Here is a 19,477-nt window from a genome sequence, read left to right on the forward strand (position 1 = left end):
TACTCTATGCTATGCTATACCTATTCTAACATTTCCTATTCTCTGCAACCTTATGTACCCTAGGGTTGTCATATTGCACATAGTGTTATTGCACATTCATTTAAAGTGTCGCAGTTTGCAGGCTTGAAATGTACACATTTGTGCCTCAGCACTACACCTGATTTTCAATCCAGCAGCTGCCATCAATCCGTCCAGACTGTGTGTGTGTGAGTGTGTGTGTGTGTGTGTGTGTGTGTGTGTGTGTGTGTGTGTGTGTGTGTGTGTGTGTGTGTGTGTGCGTGCGTGCGTGCGTGTGTGCGTGCGTGCGTGAGTGCGTGCGTGTGTGTGTGTGTGTGCGCGTGTGTGTGTAAAGTATGACAGGCCTGTGTCTGTATATGTTGACACAATAATCCAATCACACATTTATGTAATTACATGAATAGGACAGCAGTTGCCATGTAAACAGGCAGGTGACCATGTTACAAGACAGAGAGAGATAGGGGGAGGGAGTGAAAGAGAAACAGTGACTTTCCTTCTGCATGCCAACACTGCATTCCAGAGCGTTTCGGAGTCTGGAGTGTTGCCATGACAACCAACAGCTCTCTGAGGTGAAGCTCAGGTGAGTTTCACCTGGAGGGCCATTTCATGTTCACAGTCCCACATAGTCCCACAATCACACAATCAGAGACATTTCTCACGCTCCACCTTAGAGCTCCTGCCACAAGCTGTATTATTGTATTTGTCCTTGGCAACAATCCTGTGTCATGCATTATGTGATCCCTCCTATTCTTTCTATCTGGACCTCAGATACTGCCATGAGTGTCTGTCTGTCTGTCTGTCTGTCTGTGTCTTTCAGTCTCTCCGTGTCTGTCTGTCTGAACAAGAGTATAAAAGACAAAGCTTGGAAGGTTTGAGGTTTGAGTTGTCTGACTCTCTTTTTTGTACATAGATACAGTACAGTACTTCCTATGACAGGCTTCACAGCTGACTCTACCAGTCTAACAGGCTGTCTCTCTGTTCTCTATCTCTCACTCTCCCTCTCTCATGCTTAGCACACCTTATTTTGACAGGGTTACCTTGTTCGATACAAACACACAGAAACACATTGATCTACATGCACACACACACACACACACACACACACACACACACACACACACACACACACACTTTTAGGACACTGTAGGCATACACTGAGTTGTCTGGTAATGAGGACTCATGATCGGTCATGTTGTCACAGCTGGGTCTCAGTAGACCAATATCAACATGAAATATTAATTGCATACTATAAATATAGGGGTGAACCAAGCCTTCATTGAAAATATACAGTGCCCTTCAAGTATTGGAAAGACGAAGCACTTATTTTAGCTGTATATTCCAACAGTTTCGATTAAACAATTACTATGAGGTTAAAGTTGTCACAAATCAGAGGCTGAATCAAAATGCAGACGCAGGAAACAGGCAGGTAAGTGTTAAGCAAGTAGTTTTTAATCAGAATGGTTTTACAGAAGGGGATCAGGCGGGGCAGTCGGGCGGGTAGTCACACAGGCAGGGGCCGAGCAGGCAGGCTGGCAGTCAGACAGGCAGGGGTCAAGCAGGCAGGCGGGTAATCAGACAGGCAGGGGTCGAGCAGGCAGGCGGGTAATCAGACAGGCAGGGGTCGAGCAGGCAGACGGGCAGTCAGGCAGGTAGGGGTCAGGCAGGTTGGGTATCTTCTGGAGGACAGGGAGAACAAGGGTTAAACAACGGGTTGACGAGCAGACGAGCAGACAAGCAGGGTAACGGCGCTTGACGCGTGGCACAAAACCGTGAATGCCAACAATCCGGCATCGACGAGCAGCAGGTGCAGGGTATTTGTAGTGAAGAGTTGATTGCCAGATCGCAGACAGGTGTGTCAATCACTGCAGGTAGTGGTCGTGGAGGCGGAGTCGTGACAAAAGTAGACACAATTCAGATTTCACCATTTAGAAATTGTAACCCTTTTTATACATAGTCCCCCTATTGCAAGGCGGCATTCGCCTTCACCAGTTAACCCTCTCACCCTCCCCTTCCCATGTGTCCCCAGCACTACCTTAATTAGGCCCCTATACTTTCTTCTATTAACCGTTTGTTTCTTTTTATTATTACTACTCGATCTTTTCAGTTTGTAAAGCGTCTTTGAGTGTCTAGAAAAGCTCTATATACGTCTAATGTATTATTATTAGTATTATTAGTATTATTATTATTATTAAAATTGGCTTGATCTGTGTTTCTGGTTAGTCAGGTGTGTTTCATCATGTGATTTTTGCAGAAGAGAGCTGTCAATGACTAGGAATGATTCTCGGCTACTAGGAACTAAAGATGCTTCACTACAGGGTGCAAACCGTAAAGAAAAACTACCATAAATGCATGCAGAGGTCTAGAAAATGGTCTTTCAGAAAAATATGATCATGTACCAGAATGATTGCAAGAGGAACGTTTGGAGAAAAAAAGGATCTGCCCAAGATTTACAGCATACCACCTCATCTGTGAAACATGGTGGAGAGAGTGCTATGGTTTGGGCTTGCATCGCTACCACAAGAACAGGTTAACTTGTCTTAATTGATGACGTTACAGTGTACTGAAACGTTTTGTCTGCTCGAGTACAAGAAAATGCTGCCTAATTAATTGGATGACGATTCATCATATAGTAAGACAATGACCGAAAACATACTATCATAGCAACTACAGAGATTTTTAGGGCCAAAAAGCTGAAAGTTATTGACTGGTCAATCTTCAGATTTAAATCCAATTGAACATGCATTTAATTTCCTGATGATAAGATTTGAGGCAAAAAGACCTCAAAACAAACAACAATTGAAGATGGCTGCAGTACAGGCCTGGCAGAGCATCACCAAAGAATATACACAGTGTCTGGTGGGGTCAATGGGTTGCAAACTTCAAACAATTATTGCATGCAAAGGATTGTTAACCAAATACTAACCATGATTACTTTATTTACACATTATATTGTTTTTTACAATACTTTTGGAGCCCTGAAATAGGGCCAGTATGTTTTAAAAATGTTGTGCTTTCATTTCAAATCCAAATTGTTAAAAGAAGACAAATTCTTCCTCTTTCCAATATTTATGGAGGGCACTTTATTTTTAACCACGTTGAGCAGCTATTTGATGTAACTGCACACCTACTTGCATTGCAAGGGGTTACCTATGATTTGTTTAAATTAATCCTTGATCCATTGCAGAAGTTAAAGTTAATACATGTGTACATTTGGGTAACCTTTGTAACCTAGAATTTATATGTGGAACATAAAGGGAGTAGAGTGACTAACCTCAGTGATATGCCTATTGAGTTACAGCACAGTTGCATTGTACAGTTACAGAATGGTGTATGGTCCTGTCCCAAAGTGCATCTGCCTCTGAGATATTTCCCTCATTCTGTGTAACTGAGGTATGTTACTGTACTGATTCGTCTACTGTGTCACGCTCAGTGCTGCCACCTGGTGGACCTGTAGACCTATCAGAAGTATCCTTTTTGGTGTGTGTGTGTGTGTGTGTGTGTGTGTGTGTGTGTGTGTGTGTGTGTGTGTGTGTGTGTGTGTGTGTATGTGTGCGCGTGTGTGTGCGCGTGTGTGTGTGTGTGTGTGTGTCCGGGGGGGAGGGGCACCACTGGTTATGGTGATACGCAAAGGGTTTCCTGTGCAGTTTCGATCAGGGTGGGACAGGGAGGGAGTCCCCCAGGTATGCAGACAGGCATGTAAGACAGAGAGCAGGGATGCCTGACCCACATTCCTGCTCTTCCAGGAGAACTTTCTCTCTCGCTTGAGACGAAGGAAACCTCTCAGGTATTCCCAGAGTCCTCCCTCCAATCTCACTCCCTCCCCCTTTCTGTCTGTGTTTCTGTTCTGATCTGGGCCATATGTATGCACACAGAAACTGTTTAGACAGGCATTCCTGAGGACAACCTCTCTCTCTGTGGTTACGCAAGTTATAGAAACCACATACCAAGAAGTGATTTCCCTTCTGACCGCTAAAGGCATTCAGCATTAATTGCCCTACTCCATCCCATTCACTCACTCCTCCACCCATAAAGCATTCACCTGTACACAAGCATTGCCCTGAGGTAATGTCCATGTCATCCTAGTGTTATATGTATCAACCTGTCATTTCTAGCCAATCCTACATTTCCAAATGCCCACCCAGTCAAACCATGCTGCAACTGGACCTGGTATAACACCATACCCGTCCAGACATGCCACCTGAGAACATTAGAATCTCAATCTCAATCCATTCTCTATCGCCTCCATTGCCCTGTGGTATTCCACTGTGTGTGGCCATGTGCTTTCGTGTGGGGTGTGTTATGTGTGTGTGTGTGTGTGTGTGTGTGTGTGTGTGTGTGTGTGTGTGTGTGTGAGTGTGTGTGTGTGTGTGTGTGTGTGTGATAGAGAGAGAGAGAGAGAGAGAGAGAGAGAGAGAGAGAGAGAGAGAGAGAGAGAGAGAGAGAAACTACAACACTCATGAATGCACAGTATGTGACCATGCCCAAGCATCCTGAACCTGGTCCTGCACATCCGACAAGCAACACACAACAAGTGAAACTGGCACCAGTCCAGACTTCTTCTGTAGCTATTTGAGTTTACGTAAACTTTCACACCTATAGTGAAAAGCCACGGGGTTCCTTTCTCGCCCACGTTCTGTGTTGAGAAGGTTTCCAGGTTATCTTAGCACTGATTGCATTTCTATTGAGTGAGCAGGAGTTCGTCTGTGAACCAATAAGCCAAGGATGATACTATAGCCTACTTGTAGCCAAGCCATTATGCGCATAACCTGTTTTGACCGATGTTGGGCTTTTAGGCCTAATGGTAGCCTAAACCTCGCGTTTGTTGTGGTCATTAAAATAGTAATAAAACGCAGTGCCAACGCTACTTTCATTCCATCGTATCGTGTGCTTACAGCTGATCAATAGACAACTAACAGTTTAGTATAGTTACATCTAGGCCTACTTGGCTCTTGGCTACGGGTTAGGCCCTATTATGTACAGTGGTAGGCCTACAAAGGGGCCTCATGCAATCTGTCAGTGAAGGAAGAGGTGCGCACCGCGGTACGTTGCCTGGCAACCCACAAGCCCAACCCTCCCTTGTAGTGGGTTTACCTGAACCAGACAGCTCACGTGAGCGTCTTGCAGGTTTCAACCAATCAGAGGCGCGGACAGGTGCTCCGCAATGAGAGTTTCGGAGGCGGAAACCTGCAGGCCCTGTATGCAGAGCAGACGCCTCCTTATAAAGTTGTCAATTCATTCGTAATTTTCTCAGAGATTTACTGAAACGGCAACGAGACACGCTCGTAAAGAATGGTACCAAAAATAAGTGGAAATAGGTCTTGCATAGGTGGAGACAGTTTTCCCTACTAGACCTCACTTTTCGGACGCACAACATAAAGGATTTTCAGTGAGTTCAGCAGCTCCATGCTAAAAAAACATCATACATGGATTTGGATGTCATCACAGACTAGCGGTTGTTCTTCAAGACTTGCACTGAGTGACCATTCCGACCCACTGCACCCCTGTCTTGTCCCGTAGCCCGGATATCCCAGGTGAGTGACCCGATGGGAGAGAGGTGCAGCGGCGCGCATTACTAAACCATGAATCACAGCCTCTGTCCGCGCGGTTCTGTTCTCACGGCACATTAAACCTGTTTTACACAGGAGTTATGAATAGTTACACAATGTATAATAGGAGAATGTCACAAATTACGACTGATACGGATTCAGATATTATTCACATTAAGATAGAAGAGTGTGTAGTGTGCCTATCTCACTGTAAAGGGAGTGACGTCTGTAATATGGGTGATACTGAGGGAGGAGGAGTACCAGACTGCGATGAACAGTGTTGAAATGATGACCACCATTACTGTATTGATTGATGATTACTGTATTGCTTTTGTTATTGTCTAGCAGGTGAAAGATGGCAGAGAGAGTTCCTTGGTGGTGGGCATTCATGGGTAAGAGGAGGAGTGGTGTCACCACACCCCAGACTCATGACACAGACCAGGGCCCTCTGGCTGCCCAAACAGAGGAGCCAACAGGCCCTGTCTCTGAGTCCGCCTCCAAGCCCCAAACTGACCCCCAACAACCACAGACACAACATCCAAAACAACCCGAGCAGCCACAGGCGAGCAGAGGCACCAGTCTCTTCAGCGACGAGACGTTTGATGACTCTCAGATCGAGCCGCTCTTCAACGAGCAGACCTGTCGCAGGAACCTGAGGGTGTCACGCTCGGGCCGGTTCAAGGAGAAGCGAAGGGTGCGCTCCAGTCTCCCTCTGGACAACAAAGATCAGGCTAATGACCTGGCTGGGAAAGAGGAGGCGCGGTGATGGGAGGAAGATGAGAATGAAAAATGTGATCAAAGACTTTTTAGCCCTCTCCTAGTAGGGCTTATGATGTGGAAGATGAAGAAAGCCACAAAAGATTAACAACGTTTTTACATTTTTAGCCTTCTGTTAGTAGAGGGTAATAACCATTGATAAGGAATGTTTATCTGTGCAGATGAGTGAATTAGAAAAATCTCTCTGGATACTGGATAAATGATGGGAGTCATGAATGACATGCCAGTTGTGTGTAACGCGAAAAGAGCACTTTCAACCAATCAATCACTATGCTTTTATACCTACCATTTTGTAAAGACTTACCTGAACATATGAAGAGTAGACGTTGCTGAGGTAATACAGTCATTTATGGCGATTAGAACAATAAATAGTGTAATACATATAGCTACGCACATTCCAGGATTATTTGGGTAATATTATATGAAGGATATATCTGAAATACTGTTCTGAAAATCAATTGATAATGTTTTTATGTGATGATTTGAATGGGTTCAAGGGTGTATTTCTATAGGGGCGTAATTGTTTTAATTACTGGGTAAATAATGTATATTCCTCAAGGTTTTTACAAATGAAAAGGTGACTATTCAGTAGATGTTTGTTAACACCATAGAATAATAAGAAATATTATATCTGTGGTTGTATATGTGGTCAACACACATACAGGTAATAAGGCCATGTTAATTACAATGCTTTATGCTGGACTCAACTATTGATCACGAGCCTGGTTATCCAGTATTGAAGGGTCATGTTCAAAATAAGTTATTTTGCACCATTTAAAGTAAGCCTCTGAACAAAAAGTTTATGTTTTACATAGGCTGTATGCAACCTAATTAAAGCATGAGAGAAATGCAGAGAATTATACGACTTCCAGCCTATTTCCAATGACCAAAGAGGTTGTTGCATAGTGACTGATATCACTGGCATTGGTGGATCTGTGTCCTTGTAATCATGTCTGTAAATACTCCACTGAAGGCAAAACATGATTACTGTAAATGCAGATGAATAAACAAACATTTATGAAGTGTTTTGTTTAGTTATTAATTCACTGCTTGGAAAGTGAAAGTATGTCTGTGAGTGTGTTTGTATTTCATTCAATAATCATTCAAATCAATGCTCTCCTATATGCAATAAAATCCATGAAAGAAGAGAAGGACATAAGCAACAAAGTCTCTGCCGGAGCAGTCAGTCATTCACGGGATCTGCAATTCCATCGTATTAGTGCCGTTTACAGAACCTGAGTACTGTCACCCAGGGTGTAATTGACTGATGTTCTGTGTGTCAATCAAAGCCAGAGAGGATCATCCCTGTGTCACTGTATTACTCTGTCACCAATGGGCTGTGTGTGTGTGTGTGTGTGTGTGTGTGTGTGTGTGTGTGTGTGTGTGTGTGTGTGTGTGTGTGTGTGTGTGTGTGCCACAGCAATCATCTCTCTATGACTAGTTTGTTGTAGGCAACTCATATTGTCTCTCTTTATATCGTGTAGCCAATTGCAAAAGGTAATTTAAACTTAAGACTTACTCTGATTACATTTCAGTGTTATCTCTAATTTACATAAGGATAACCACAATTGGTATGCTGCAGAGTCTAATGTCGTCTTTCCACCACAAGGGGGTAAATATTGTTTCTCCATCAGGCAGCCTGTGAGTAAATAAATGCCCCCCGTTATGTAGAGATTTTGTTTATTGTTATTGCCATGGTAGTCTATTTGGACTATTATCACAATTGTCTATAGATACAAAGGTAGGCCTACAGTCTTTTATAGAAAAAACTGGAGGTGGAATTATGCACAAAGAGCCCCTGTCACAGAAAAGTCCACGGACGACACATATATTTCTCCGCAAGAACACACCTACTAACTTCCACACTCAACAAAACCTGTTCCCAAGTTCCCACGGACACGACGGCAGGTGTTAGTGATGGGACAGTTCCTCGGGCCTCGTTGTGCGCGCACTGATATGATTGGGCACTGATATGATTGGGCAACGAGTGAGTCTGAAGCAACAAGGCGTGAGCTTAGAATGATAAGGTTCTATCTCCGTTTAGGGCAGTTCAGAGATATTGAGCGTCAAAGTCTTTACATTCCATTATGTTTTGTGAGATGGAACCTTTGTGTTTTATGAATTACTAACCCAAAAAACCCAACATTTTAAAAATAACACCACACAGGCATTAATAAACACCTAATGGATCAGATTGGGTTCTGCCGTCCAGGCCCTGAACACAGCAAAGACCTAAGTTCTGGGCCCTGGACAGTCTGGACGGATTGATGGCAGCTGCTGGCCTGAAAAAATCAGGTGTAGTGCTGAGGCACAAACATGTACATTTCAAGCCTGCAAACTGTGACACTTTAAACAAATGTGAAATAATACTATTGTGCAATATGACAACCCTAGTCGTCTATCTGTACAGTATAGTACAGTGGATAGTGTACATAGCCTTTATTTATGTAAACCAGCTCCTTCCCTTCTTGTGATTTTTTTAAAAGTTTTTTTCCCCCCCTTTCCTAACACCAGGGGAGCCACCCCTCCTAAATTTCGTTGTTTGGTACCTGTACTGTAGCAATGACAATAAAGTCCATTAATTCATTATGTAAAAAACTCAATTTTGACAAAAATGGAGATAGAACCTTATAATTCTAACGTCACGAAGGTGTGGCCTCGCGCAGTCCCCCTGCCGCGAACCTCGCAAGCAGCGGCCGACCACAGTGGGAGGGACTGTGCGTCAACAACGACTCGAGGAGGAACACTCACCCTATGCAAAGATAATTATGTTTTTAATATGAACACTTAGTTTCGTGTGTTCACTGCATCCAATTGAACGTCGGAATTAATTGATTTGAATGAACTGTCATCATTAGCAAACTTTGTGAAACTTCAAAGGAGCAGCATTCCCACTTGAGTAGCCTCAACCTAAACTTGATCAACGGAATTTCTTACTTGTCAAACTCGTTCTTTCAGCTGGTCTAACTACCAAGAACCGAATTAACAACATTGCTATGTCTGGGTTCTGCCAACTGTGGCGGTCCTCCTCGTTTAACTAAAAATAGCTCGGGCAAGACGTCAGTAACAGTATCTCCCGGCCGGGTCAGAGTGTGGTGCGCTCCAGCTCGGGACAGACAGACCACCTCGGGCCACTGGCGGCTCCTGCCAGTCCATAGAGGTAAGTAGACTACTCAACGCATAACGGGCCTTATGTGAAGACTATCGCGATTCTAGCCTATCATAGCTATTTCCCCATTAAGCCTCTTTGGTAATTGTTGGACATACATTTATTGTTGCACTATTCATTTGAATGTTTTCCTGGAATGATGGTATGCTTTTCCGAGTTGGAATCAGAAAGCGTTTTCCCGACAACCTTCCTTTTTATTGCTTTGAGAGCTCGTGACGTTAGAATTATAAGGTTCTATCTCCATTTTTGTCAAAATTGAGTTGTTTACATAATCTGATCCATTAGGTGTTTATTAATGCCTGTGTGGTGTTATTTTTTAAATGTTGACATTTTTGAGTTAGTAATTCATAAAAAAAACAAAGGTTCCATCTCACCAAACATAATGAAATGTAAAAACGTTGACGCTCAATATCTCTGAACTACCCTAAACGGAGATAGAACCTTATAATTCTAAGTTCACGAGCTGTTGCCACAGCAACAATGAATGCTTGCCTTTCCTGGTACGGGAAAGTTTTTTTTTTCTTATCGAATGGGACTTCGAATGCGGTGTTGTCTTGGTTATAAGGAAGTCATAGTAACACTGATCAAACGTTTCACCTCATTGATTCTGCACGTCGCCGAACACAGATAAGGGAAAATAAGGCGATTATTTAGAGTTGCACTACTAGTGTGGTTTCACTTGCATGTCGTGGTATTTAGGATTAGCCTTCTCAATCACAGTTATGTGGAGGGGGTGAGAAGTGGCGCAGAGAGGGGGTTTGTTTGGGTTGGTTGAACAGTTGCGGCTGTCAGCTGCTTGCCGAGATCAGTGCTGTAGCTCAGCCTCCTTATAAAAAAGAACAGGGGGTTCATTACCTCGAAATGACAACACAAAGTGACTACTGTGTACCCTTAAAGTTCTGGGTTACTGTTCACATATTATTTAGGTCCCTGTTGTTCCAGTAAAATGCTCAGCCAAAATGCCTGGCTTTAGAGGGCAACTTTGTGGCAGTGCCATTGAAGCTGCATGACACAGTTATGTGGATGGAAATAGAAAGATAGCTAGGATATTATGCCAATTGCCAACAAGCACACACACACACTCACACACACACACACACACACACACACACACACACACGCACGCACGCACGCACGCACGCACACACACACACACACACACACACACACACACACACACACACACACACACACACACAAACACAGGCACACAGCCACCGCTGAAATGCTGGAATTCATGTCAATTAAAATAAGATTGAGAGGCCTCATGTCATGCATTTGCAAAACATTGACAACAAAAACAGGTTCTGTTCTGCATGTCACGTTACGGTGTTGCTAAGGAGCATAGTTCCAAACAGAGCCAAGTATGTGTTATCTGCAGATTGTGTACATGTTATAAAGTTAGGGTGTCCCTTTTAGGATTCCACTGAGGGGCAATCTGGGATTCGTATAAACATTTGGGATTTTATATAGGCCTATGTCATATCCCATCAGAACTCCAAATATAAGACTGTTTTCTGCCATTGTTTGTCAATTGTTTGTTGTCTGTCATTGAAATTGAGAGGGGATACCCAACAGAATCATTCCACTGTTTACCAAAAAGTGATCCTTTAAGGGATTCCTTTAAGGGATTCCCATGGAGGATTCAATTCTAGACTATGTTGAAGTTTTCTTTTCACGAGAGCCTTGAGAGGTGTTAGCTTACTTGCTCCTCTTTGACATCAGGATGTTTCTGCAGCATAATATTGTCCTCAGTTATCTCTCACATTTTACTGAGGAATAGGCCTACACTCAATATGTTACCTAATATGTTTTCCAGTCAGTCTTTACATAATGGTGGGGAAGGCATTTGGTCTAGCAGGGGCTGGCAGTTAGATGACCACTACTTCCCAGACAACAGAAGCCATTGTTCCCTGCTGAGCCCCCCTGGGCTGCCACCGCCAGGCATTGTGGGAAGGGGATCTCAGATTCCCCCTGGAGAGGAAGGAGTGTTAGTTGTTTCCTGTTTGCTACGTCCTCTGGTGAAAGCACTTCCTGTCTAATGAGAGGGGAAAAGGTCTGTCAGTTTGACCCTTTCCACAGAAGCCGCTACTATGAAGGAAAATGTTCCACCGTAGTTGGATTATGATCATAGTCAGTTGATGCATTTATCGTCAGCACATGGTCACTTATTGGGTCTGTTCGGCAGGTACCTGAGGCCAAAAATGCCCCCCCCTCCACCTCCCCCTCCCCCTGCACCCCCGCCCCCACCTCCACCCATTGCTGCCTCTCCACAGGTAAGACTTGTGTTAATGCGTCAACACACATACACATTCTTATACACTCTTTTTGACAATCATAAACATACACACACACACACACACACAGGCTCTCTCTCTCTCTCTCTCTCTCTCTCTCTCTCTCTCTCTCTCTCTCTCCCGTTATTCCTATTGACTGTCAACCACCTGGCAGTTATTTGCATTATTAATTGGAGGTATAGTTACACACACAAACACACACTCATAGGAACAGGTATATGCACACACAGTGAAACAGACAGCAGACACTCTGTAGCACTGTGGTGTCATATTTCCAGAGTAGTCTCTCAGTGTTCTCATGTTCAATGAGTTTCCTCGACTGGCAGACACAACCTGTGAAAGTAGGACAACTCACATAGAAATATACAACTGGTCATTCTGAACTCACATGGACATTTTCAACTGGTCATTCTGAACTCACATGGAAATATACAACTGGCCATTCTGAACGCTACAGATAGAAACATACTAGACCTCTGGTCTCCGGATCAAGATCTTTGAAATTCCACAGTGAATATGGGTCGTATTGAAGTTGACAACAGAGGAGGGTGTATTGTACATGTTGACGTGGTGAGGGTTTGATGAGGGTTCATTATTATTTCCTGTAGGGGTGTTGTTGTTCTCATCTCTCTCTCTCTCTCTCTCTCTCTCTCTCTCTCTCTCTCTCTCTCTCTCTCTCTCTCTCTCTCTCTCTCTCTCTCTCTCACTCTCTCTCTCTCTGACAGTCACGATCAGACCCCCCTAGACTCCAGGGCAGTGAGGCGGGGGGCAGGAATGCCCTGTTGGCAGACATCCATAAAGGAGCCAGGCTCAAGAAAGTCTCACAGGTCAACGACCGCAGCGGGCCAGTCTTTGACAGTAAGAACGCCTTCTGTTCGTTGGTGTGGGTCTCGAGTTTCATTGCTAAATACTTCTCACATGGGGTCCGCTGTCTGTGACAGTGACTCATTCTTATATGAATGGAGGAGATAAACAAGTAAGGGAGAAAGAGAACATGTGTCTGCTTCGGGGAGTTGGAGAGAGACAGGAAGGTTTGAGAGATGGGGAAGAGACCCAGGGGAAGAACAGAGACAGATAGGTTGGTGTGTCAGAGAGAAGTAAGATGGAATGAAAGTGAGGAGAGGGGTATAAGAGTAGGACAGAGATGATCCATAATCCGCTGTCAAACGCCACAGGTAATAATTTATTTCTAAATAAACAGGATTGTACATCTCAGAAATGTGAATCGCGCTCCCATGTATTTGTATGGGAAGGCTGTGCCTGACGCTTCCATTGGACTGGGACGCCGGGACGCTCATATAATCTCCGCGTTTGTTGCAGAGGAACAGGGTGACTGGCACCCTGTGACAAACGCGCAGATATGAGTGCTCCGGTGTCTTTCTCTGTAGTCTAATGGAAGTGCCCAGGTAATAGTTTTGCTATTATTGTCTTCTACTGCTGAGAATCAAAACCCGAAATGCGCTGGACTGTAGATCGGTGTTAAGCATAGGCACAGCACATCGGCATAATAGTGATTTTTTTGTTATGCTTGTTGTAAAGAAAAGGTCTATAATGCATTGAAATGACATTAGGAGGTGTCATATGCCATTAGACATGGAAATATGTGCGACTGTCATGCACAAATCAGCCTGTAACGTTAGACACAGCACATCGGCATAATAGCGATATTTTTTTGTTATGCTTGTTATAAAGAAAAGGTCTATACTGCATTGAAATTACATTAAACTAAGATAATAACATGGTTATCGTAATTTAAGATAACTTAATAATTTTAAAATAATTACAGAAAAAGTAAATTACATTTGTGGTTGTCTTCCGCATTGCCTAGAGCGAAATCAGATTTCTGTAGATGATTTGCAATGCATCCTGGGAGCGAGGGTTATGGCTCTGAATCGAACGTGGTCCCTGAAAATCTCCAAACGGAGCCGTGGATAGCCCTCCCCCTTCCCCCTAGCCCTCGATGAAATATGAATTGGGACACCCCTACCCTAAACGTGAACACGCAACACAGAGCCGTAGGGGGGGAAACGGAGCCGTAGGGGTGAATTGGGATCGGGCCTTTATCTCCTCAAGAGTTATATTTGAACTCAAGGTCACTTGGGATTCTCTTGCTAAAGTCAACACAAACACACACACACACACACACACACACACACACACACACACACACACACTTCAGGAAGGAATGCCCAGTCGCAGATAAGGAGCAGGAACCTACAGCATATGGGGAGAACACATACAGTAACACATGGATGGAAATATGCCCTCCCCATGTTTAGTAAAATGCAAATGCTGTTGTGAGTTTACACAAGTCAGTATACTTACAAAGAAGAGTGAGAACTATGAGAACCAAGTCAGAACTATGCAAAATACCAGTATGAATTTAGGCATTCATCAGTCTCTCTCTCTCTCTCTCTCTCTCTCTCTCTCTCTCTCTCTCTCTCTCTCTCTCTCTCTCTCTCTCTCTCTCTCTCTCTCTCTCGCTCTCTCTCTCTCTCTCCCTCTCTCTCTCCCTCTCTCTCTCTCTCTCTCTCTCTCTCTCTCTCTCTCTCTCTCTCTCTCTCTCTCTCTCTCTCTCTCTCTCTCTCTCTCTCCCTCTCTGTGTGTGTGTGTGTGTGTGTGTGTGTTGTTTCCCAGAGCCCAAGGTGAGTGGTCGGGATGTGTCTACTAGTGTGGGCTCCTCTCAGGGAGGCTCAGGAGGAATGGCCCCTGTGGCGCCCTCCTTAGGGGGGGCTGTTTTCTGGGGGGTTCCCCACTCTGAGACCCACAGGCCAGCGAGACACAGCAGGCAAGCGTAACCCAGGTCTGTCTCTGCAATATATACAGTGTCTATTTTCATCTGTCTTTCTTTCTATCTGTCTGTCTACCTTTCTCTGGGTCTGATCAACAGTAGTGTGTGTGTGTGTGTGTGTGTGTGTGTGTGTGTGTGTGTGTGTTGCTTGTTACACTGCTACTTTATACTTCAATATTTGTTATTGACTGAGTACTTGTATTGTGCCCACCACATATTGCCTAATAGTGTATGATTGTGTCTTGTTGTTATTTTAACTTTGATATTTCACTGCACTGTTGAGAGGTAGCTCGTAAGTGAGTAATTTCATTGTTAATTTCCAACCTGTATCCTGTGCATATGATAAATAAACTTTTATTTGATTGTGTGTGTGTGTGTGTGTGTGTGTGTGTGTGTGTTTCACAGTCTCTCGCTCTAGCTCTTGTGTGGGACTGAAGCCTCTGTGGAACCCTCCTTCATCACCAGACAGCGGTCCTACCTCAGAACCCTCCTCCCCCTCTCACAGGCCAGCAGAGAGAGAAAGTCCCGCCCACCGCCCTCCCCCTTCGGTCTCTGCCCCTCCCTCCCCCTCTCACAGTAAACCTCCCCCCACCTCCTCTCTCCCACCTCCTCCTCCTCCTCCCGCCTTCCAGGACCGACCCAGCAGCAAACCTCCCCCTCTCCCCACATGTCCACCCCCGCCCCCTCCTCTCCAGGTCACCAAACCCACCTGGCTCCCCATTCAGCATCCCCACCACCTCCACTCCATACCACAGCCCTCCACCCCACCTCCCCCTCCTCCTCCCCCCTCCGTACCACCATCTTCTCTCCCTGACAGTTCCTCTAGTTTCTTCTACCTTCCGCCCCCCTCCCCCGTCTCGTCTGAATCAAAGTTCCCTATCTTTCGGGACGGTCCTTTAGGACCCCCTCCTCCTCCCCTCCCTGCCTCCTACACCCCTATCTGCCCATCTTTTCTACCCCCTCCACCTCCCAAGATGCCCCCTGTCCCATCCCCTGCCATGCGGCCTGGGGTGCCCCCCCTACCCCCCTCCTACCCCTGCACTGCCCCTAGTCGACGCCCACCAGCTGTACCCAGAAGTGCAGGTATGGGGGTATAATCTGTTTATTCTGTTTTATTGAACCAAGATAGGCCTATCCTTTTTTTCAGGCAACCTAATCTGGAGTCTATAAAACGTAGCAAATGACTTAGAAATCACATGTATCTGAAAACACACACATATAATATCATTGAGAGTATAGGTTCTTATTGGGATGTTCTATATTGCCCTGACTTTTGTCTTCACAATCAGGTGTGGGGCGGTTGGCTCCCCCTCCTGCCCCCCCGGCCCGCTCCCCCTCCACTGAGCTGTCCAGCCGCACCCCACCCCCCCCCACCTCCCCCCCTGCCCCCCGCCAGCCTGAGGAACGGACACCTACACAGCCTGGGTGAGATTGTCACCCAGCCTACCTCATTGTCAACATATCATAGAGAATCACATTGAGTGATAGGCAGTGATGTCATAGAGAATCACATTGAGTGATAGGCAGTGATGTCATAGAGAATCACACTAGGGCTGCGTTCGTAAATTCGCTCTGGAAATCTGATCAGCACTCATGGAATGCCTCTTGTCCAATCAAATTACTTGGTCCCTTTATGACGTTGAACACAGTGTGTGCTCCGGCGCACTCAGAGTGAATTTACAAACGCAGTCTAATCTAATCTAATAGGCAGTGATGTCATAGAGAATCACATTGAGTGATAGCCAGTGATGTCATAGAGAGAGCATACACAGATAGTGAGGATGCTCAAAGCCATACAGATATAGAACAATAGATAGGTGATGTCATAGACACCTAATGCTCTGGAATGGGGCAATTTGGCAGCCATCTTACTGTGGTCCAGTTCTAAATCAGCTATAATAGGAACCTATGGTAGAAGTGTGTATATAGAAGAATGTACACTCACCGAACACTTTATTAGGAACACTATACTAATACTGGGTAGGGCCTCTCTTTGCTCTCAAAACAGCCTCAATTCTTCGTGGCATTGATTCCACAAGATGTTGGAAATTCCTTAGAGATTCTAGTCCATGATGACATGATTGCACCATGCAATTCCTGCAGATTTTTCAGGTGCACTTTCAAGCTGGGAATCTCCCGTTCTACCACACCCAAAGGTCTTCTGTTGGATTCAGAACCCGTGACTGGGAATGCCACCTAAGAACACTGAACTCATTGTCATGTTCATGAAACCAGTTTGAGACAACTTTTGCTTTGTGACATTAGAAGATGAATACATTGTTGCCATGAAGGGATACACATGGTCAGCAACAATACTGAAATAGGCTGTGGCATTCAAGCAATGATTGATTGGTATTAACAGGCCCAAAGTGTGCCACACCATTACACCACCTGAAAGAATGAGATGGTGTACAGGTGTTCCTAATAAAGTGTTCGGTGAATGTATATAGTTTATAACTGTTGTATTTCCTAAATAAGATAAAGATATCAATTTGAATGCACTGCAATTCATGTGTAAACACTGTGCCTTTCTAAAATAGAACGAAATATCTCCATAACCCTAACATAACCTATACCAATTTAAATGGTTATGGCTTAAAAGTATTCTAAGCATTAAACAGCTGTATTCGGGTAAATTTAGTTGAGTCTAATCTGTCCATTTCAATGGTGGATTGGGGTTTCTTGCTTTAACCATTTAAGAGCAGTAAAAGCCACCAATTATGATGTCATGACTCCTCTACTGTTGTACACTATGCAAACAGTTCTGATTATTAACCTAAACAGTGATGTCATAGAGACTAAAGTGACGAGACCTGACGTAAGTTTGTTTCATTTAGTGGTATGATCATTGTCTTACGTCAGGTTTCATCACTCTAGCGTGATGCTCCTTCTCCTGAACTACCTAAGTAGTGTTAGAAATCATGGAACAATTGTTGATTTTTTAAAGATTTCTGGCATCTGCAGAAATATAGTGCTGTCACACCAAAATCAATCGGCCGCACATTGCTATCCAAACTCAGTTAAACCCGTTTGAAACTGTTGTATTTGATTTGGAAGTTGCCACGCAGTGATTATTAATGATCATAATCAATAGCGTTGGAACTCACACACGACAACACATAGTGTGTCTAGAATGATAGATGCTCTATGTGTGTAAGGGAGAAATAGGAAGATGAAGAGACTGCTTTGGACTAACAATGTTGCTTTTTTATAGTGTGTGATAATTCCCTCTGATTCTCAAACTTTTCAGATGACTTTGAGTCCAAGTTTCAGTTCCACCCCATAGAAGACTTTCCCCCTCCTGATGAGTTCAAGCCCTATCCACGGATCTATCCTAGTAAAGAGAACAGAGGTGTGGATACTGTGTGAATGCGGGTTCTGTCTGAATATCTCTTAGGCAGGGTACAGGGCCCCCAAATCACCATCCAGAGTTGCCATTACTAACTATTTAGTTCTATAAGGCAAAACATTTTAGGGCAAAACAGATCCAGATGAAGAGCCCGTCTGCTCATTCAACACTGGTGTGTAAGTGTGTGTGTGTGTGTGTGTGGTGTACTTTTTGTATGTGTCAGAAGAATGGGCTCTTGTCAAGATGATGTTCTTCATCAGTTTTTTTCCTACCCCTCCCTCTATCCTCCCCCACAGTGACCCCTAAACCCCCCCCGATCAGGACACACCTCCGATGAGACATAGCCAAGCAGCTGGCCGAAGACCTCCTCTTCCACAGTCCACTATGGCCATGCAGATGTCTCTGGGCATGTGTGTGTGTGTGTGTGTGTGTGTGTGTGTGTGTGTGTGTGTGTGTGTGTGCGCGCACAAGACTGAAATCCTCTATCCCTCCCTATACTGACTACAGTATGTGACTTCTAACCTTTTCCAGTGTGGAATGTTTTGAATGTGCGTGAGAGGAGGGCTGTCTCCACAGTGCCTTCTCTCTCTCTCTCTCTCTCTCTCTTTCACACACACATACACAAACAGGCAATTCCTCCATTAAGCTCTAATGTGAATGATATCCATTGTGTATTTCTTGTTCAGGTCGATGTCAACTAGATTGCAACAAGCAGTCCCCTACAATTCACACATACGTATGACAATGACAGAGTTGAATACAAATAACGAGTGTTAGTGTGTGCTCTCAGTCTCTCGTCAGACACCAGACTAAAGAGAAATGTCTCTCATGGAGACTAACCTGGATAAATAAACGTTAAATGAAAAGAAACAACACTGCGAACCTTCTGAACAACACACAATTTACAGTCGTCGTGATGACTAAAATACTGAAAAAATGTAAATGTATTTATCTTTTGTTGTTGTTGTTAAGTGTCTTTTTTTACTTCTGTGTGTAATCTTTGAGTGAAGTATGTGATACTCATCCTGTTTTGTTGTGTTTTATTTTCCTTGTCAGAAATGTCCTGTATTATCAACACTAACACTTTAGCAGACAGTGCCACCTACTGGAACAACGTGATAAGCATTGTTGAGTTCTGCCAGTGAATAAAACACTATTGTTTTGATTTGTTTAAAAAGGCGGGATTTTATTTATGTATCAAGTGTACACAAAAGACACGAAGGATGAAAATACCACATACTTACACAAACACAAAAAGCTTTTCAGGAGTGAATAACTTAAAGAAAAGTAAATCAATCTCCACCAGTTTGTGAAATAAAAAGGCTCTTTAGGAGTATAGTACATTCTCTTAAATAAAATACCACATTCACCCTAACCAAACAATACACAATGGCTTCTGTCATGAAGATCAAATTATTTTCATGACAACATACATTCCCCACAAAACTCAGGACAGGGCAGAGGGTTACAGGTTAAAGTTCATCGTGTTTGTAGGTGAACTCTCTCGATGATATGAAACCGTCATCGTTT

At 44.1% G+C, this 19,477-nt stretch overlaps 1 protein-coding gene and 1 pseudogene across 2 annotated transcripts in view; one reads left to right on the forward strand and one right to left on the reverse strand.

Annotated features, from left to right (window-relative positions):
* Nucleotides 1-11,714: 11,714 nt before the first annotated feature.
* Nucleotides 11,715-18,314, forward strand: LOC308158183 (annotated as a pseudogene). The gene is made up of 7 exons: nt 11,715-11,786; nt 12,533-12,665; nt 14,445-14,610; nt 15,004-15,681; nt 15,888-16,023; nt 17,849-17,950; nt 18,244-18,314. The product of its transcript is annotated as an uncharacterized misc_RNA (transcript).
* Nucleotides 18,315-19,419: 1,105 nt separating this feature from the next.
* The window catches only part of fkbp14 (FKBP prolyl isomerase 14), a gene marked incomplete at both ends in the record, with an annotated part of 2,214 nt that continues 2,156 nt past the window's right edge, over nt 19,420-19,477 (reverse strand). Inside the window, one exon of the mRNA XM_080532827.1 lies at nt 19,420-19,477. This exon is cut by the window's right edge and continues 101 nt beyond it. Coding sequence (XP_080388953.1) covers nt 19,420-19,477 — 58 coding nt within the window.

The sequence above is a fragment of the Nansenia antarctica genome, assembly GCF_963989245.1.
Source record: "Nansenia antarctica genome assembly, chromosome: 5".
Taxonomy (NCBI): domain Eukaryota; kingdom Metazoa; phylum Chordata; class Actinopteri; order Argentiniformes; family Microstomatidae; genus Nansenia; species Nansenia antarctica.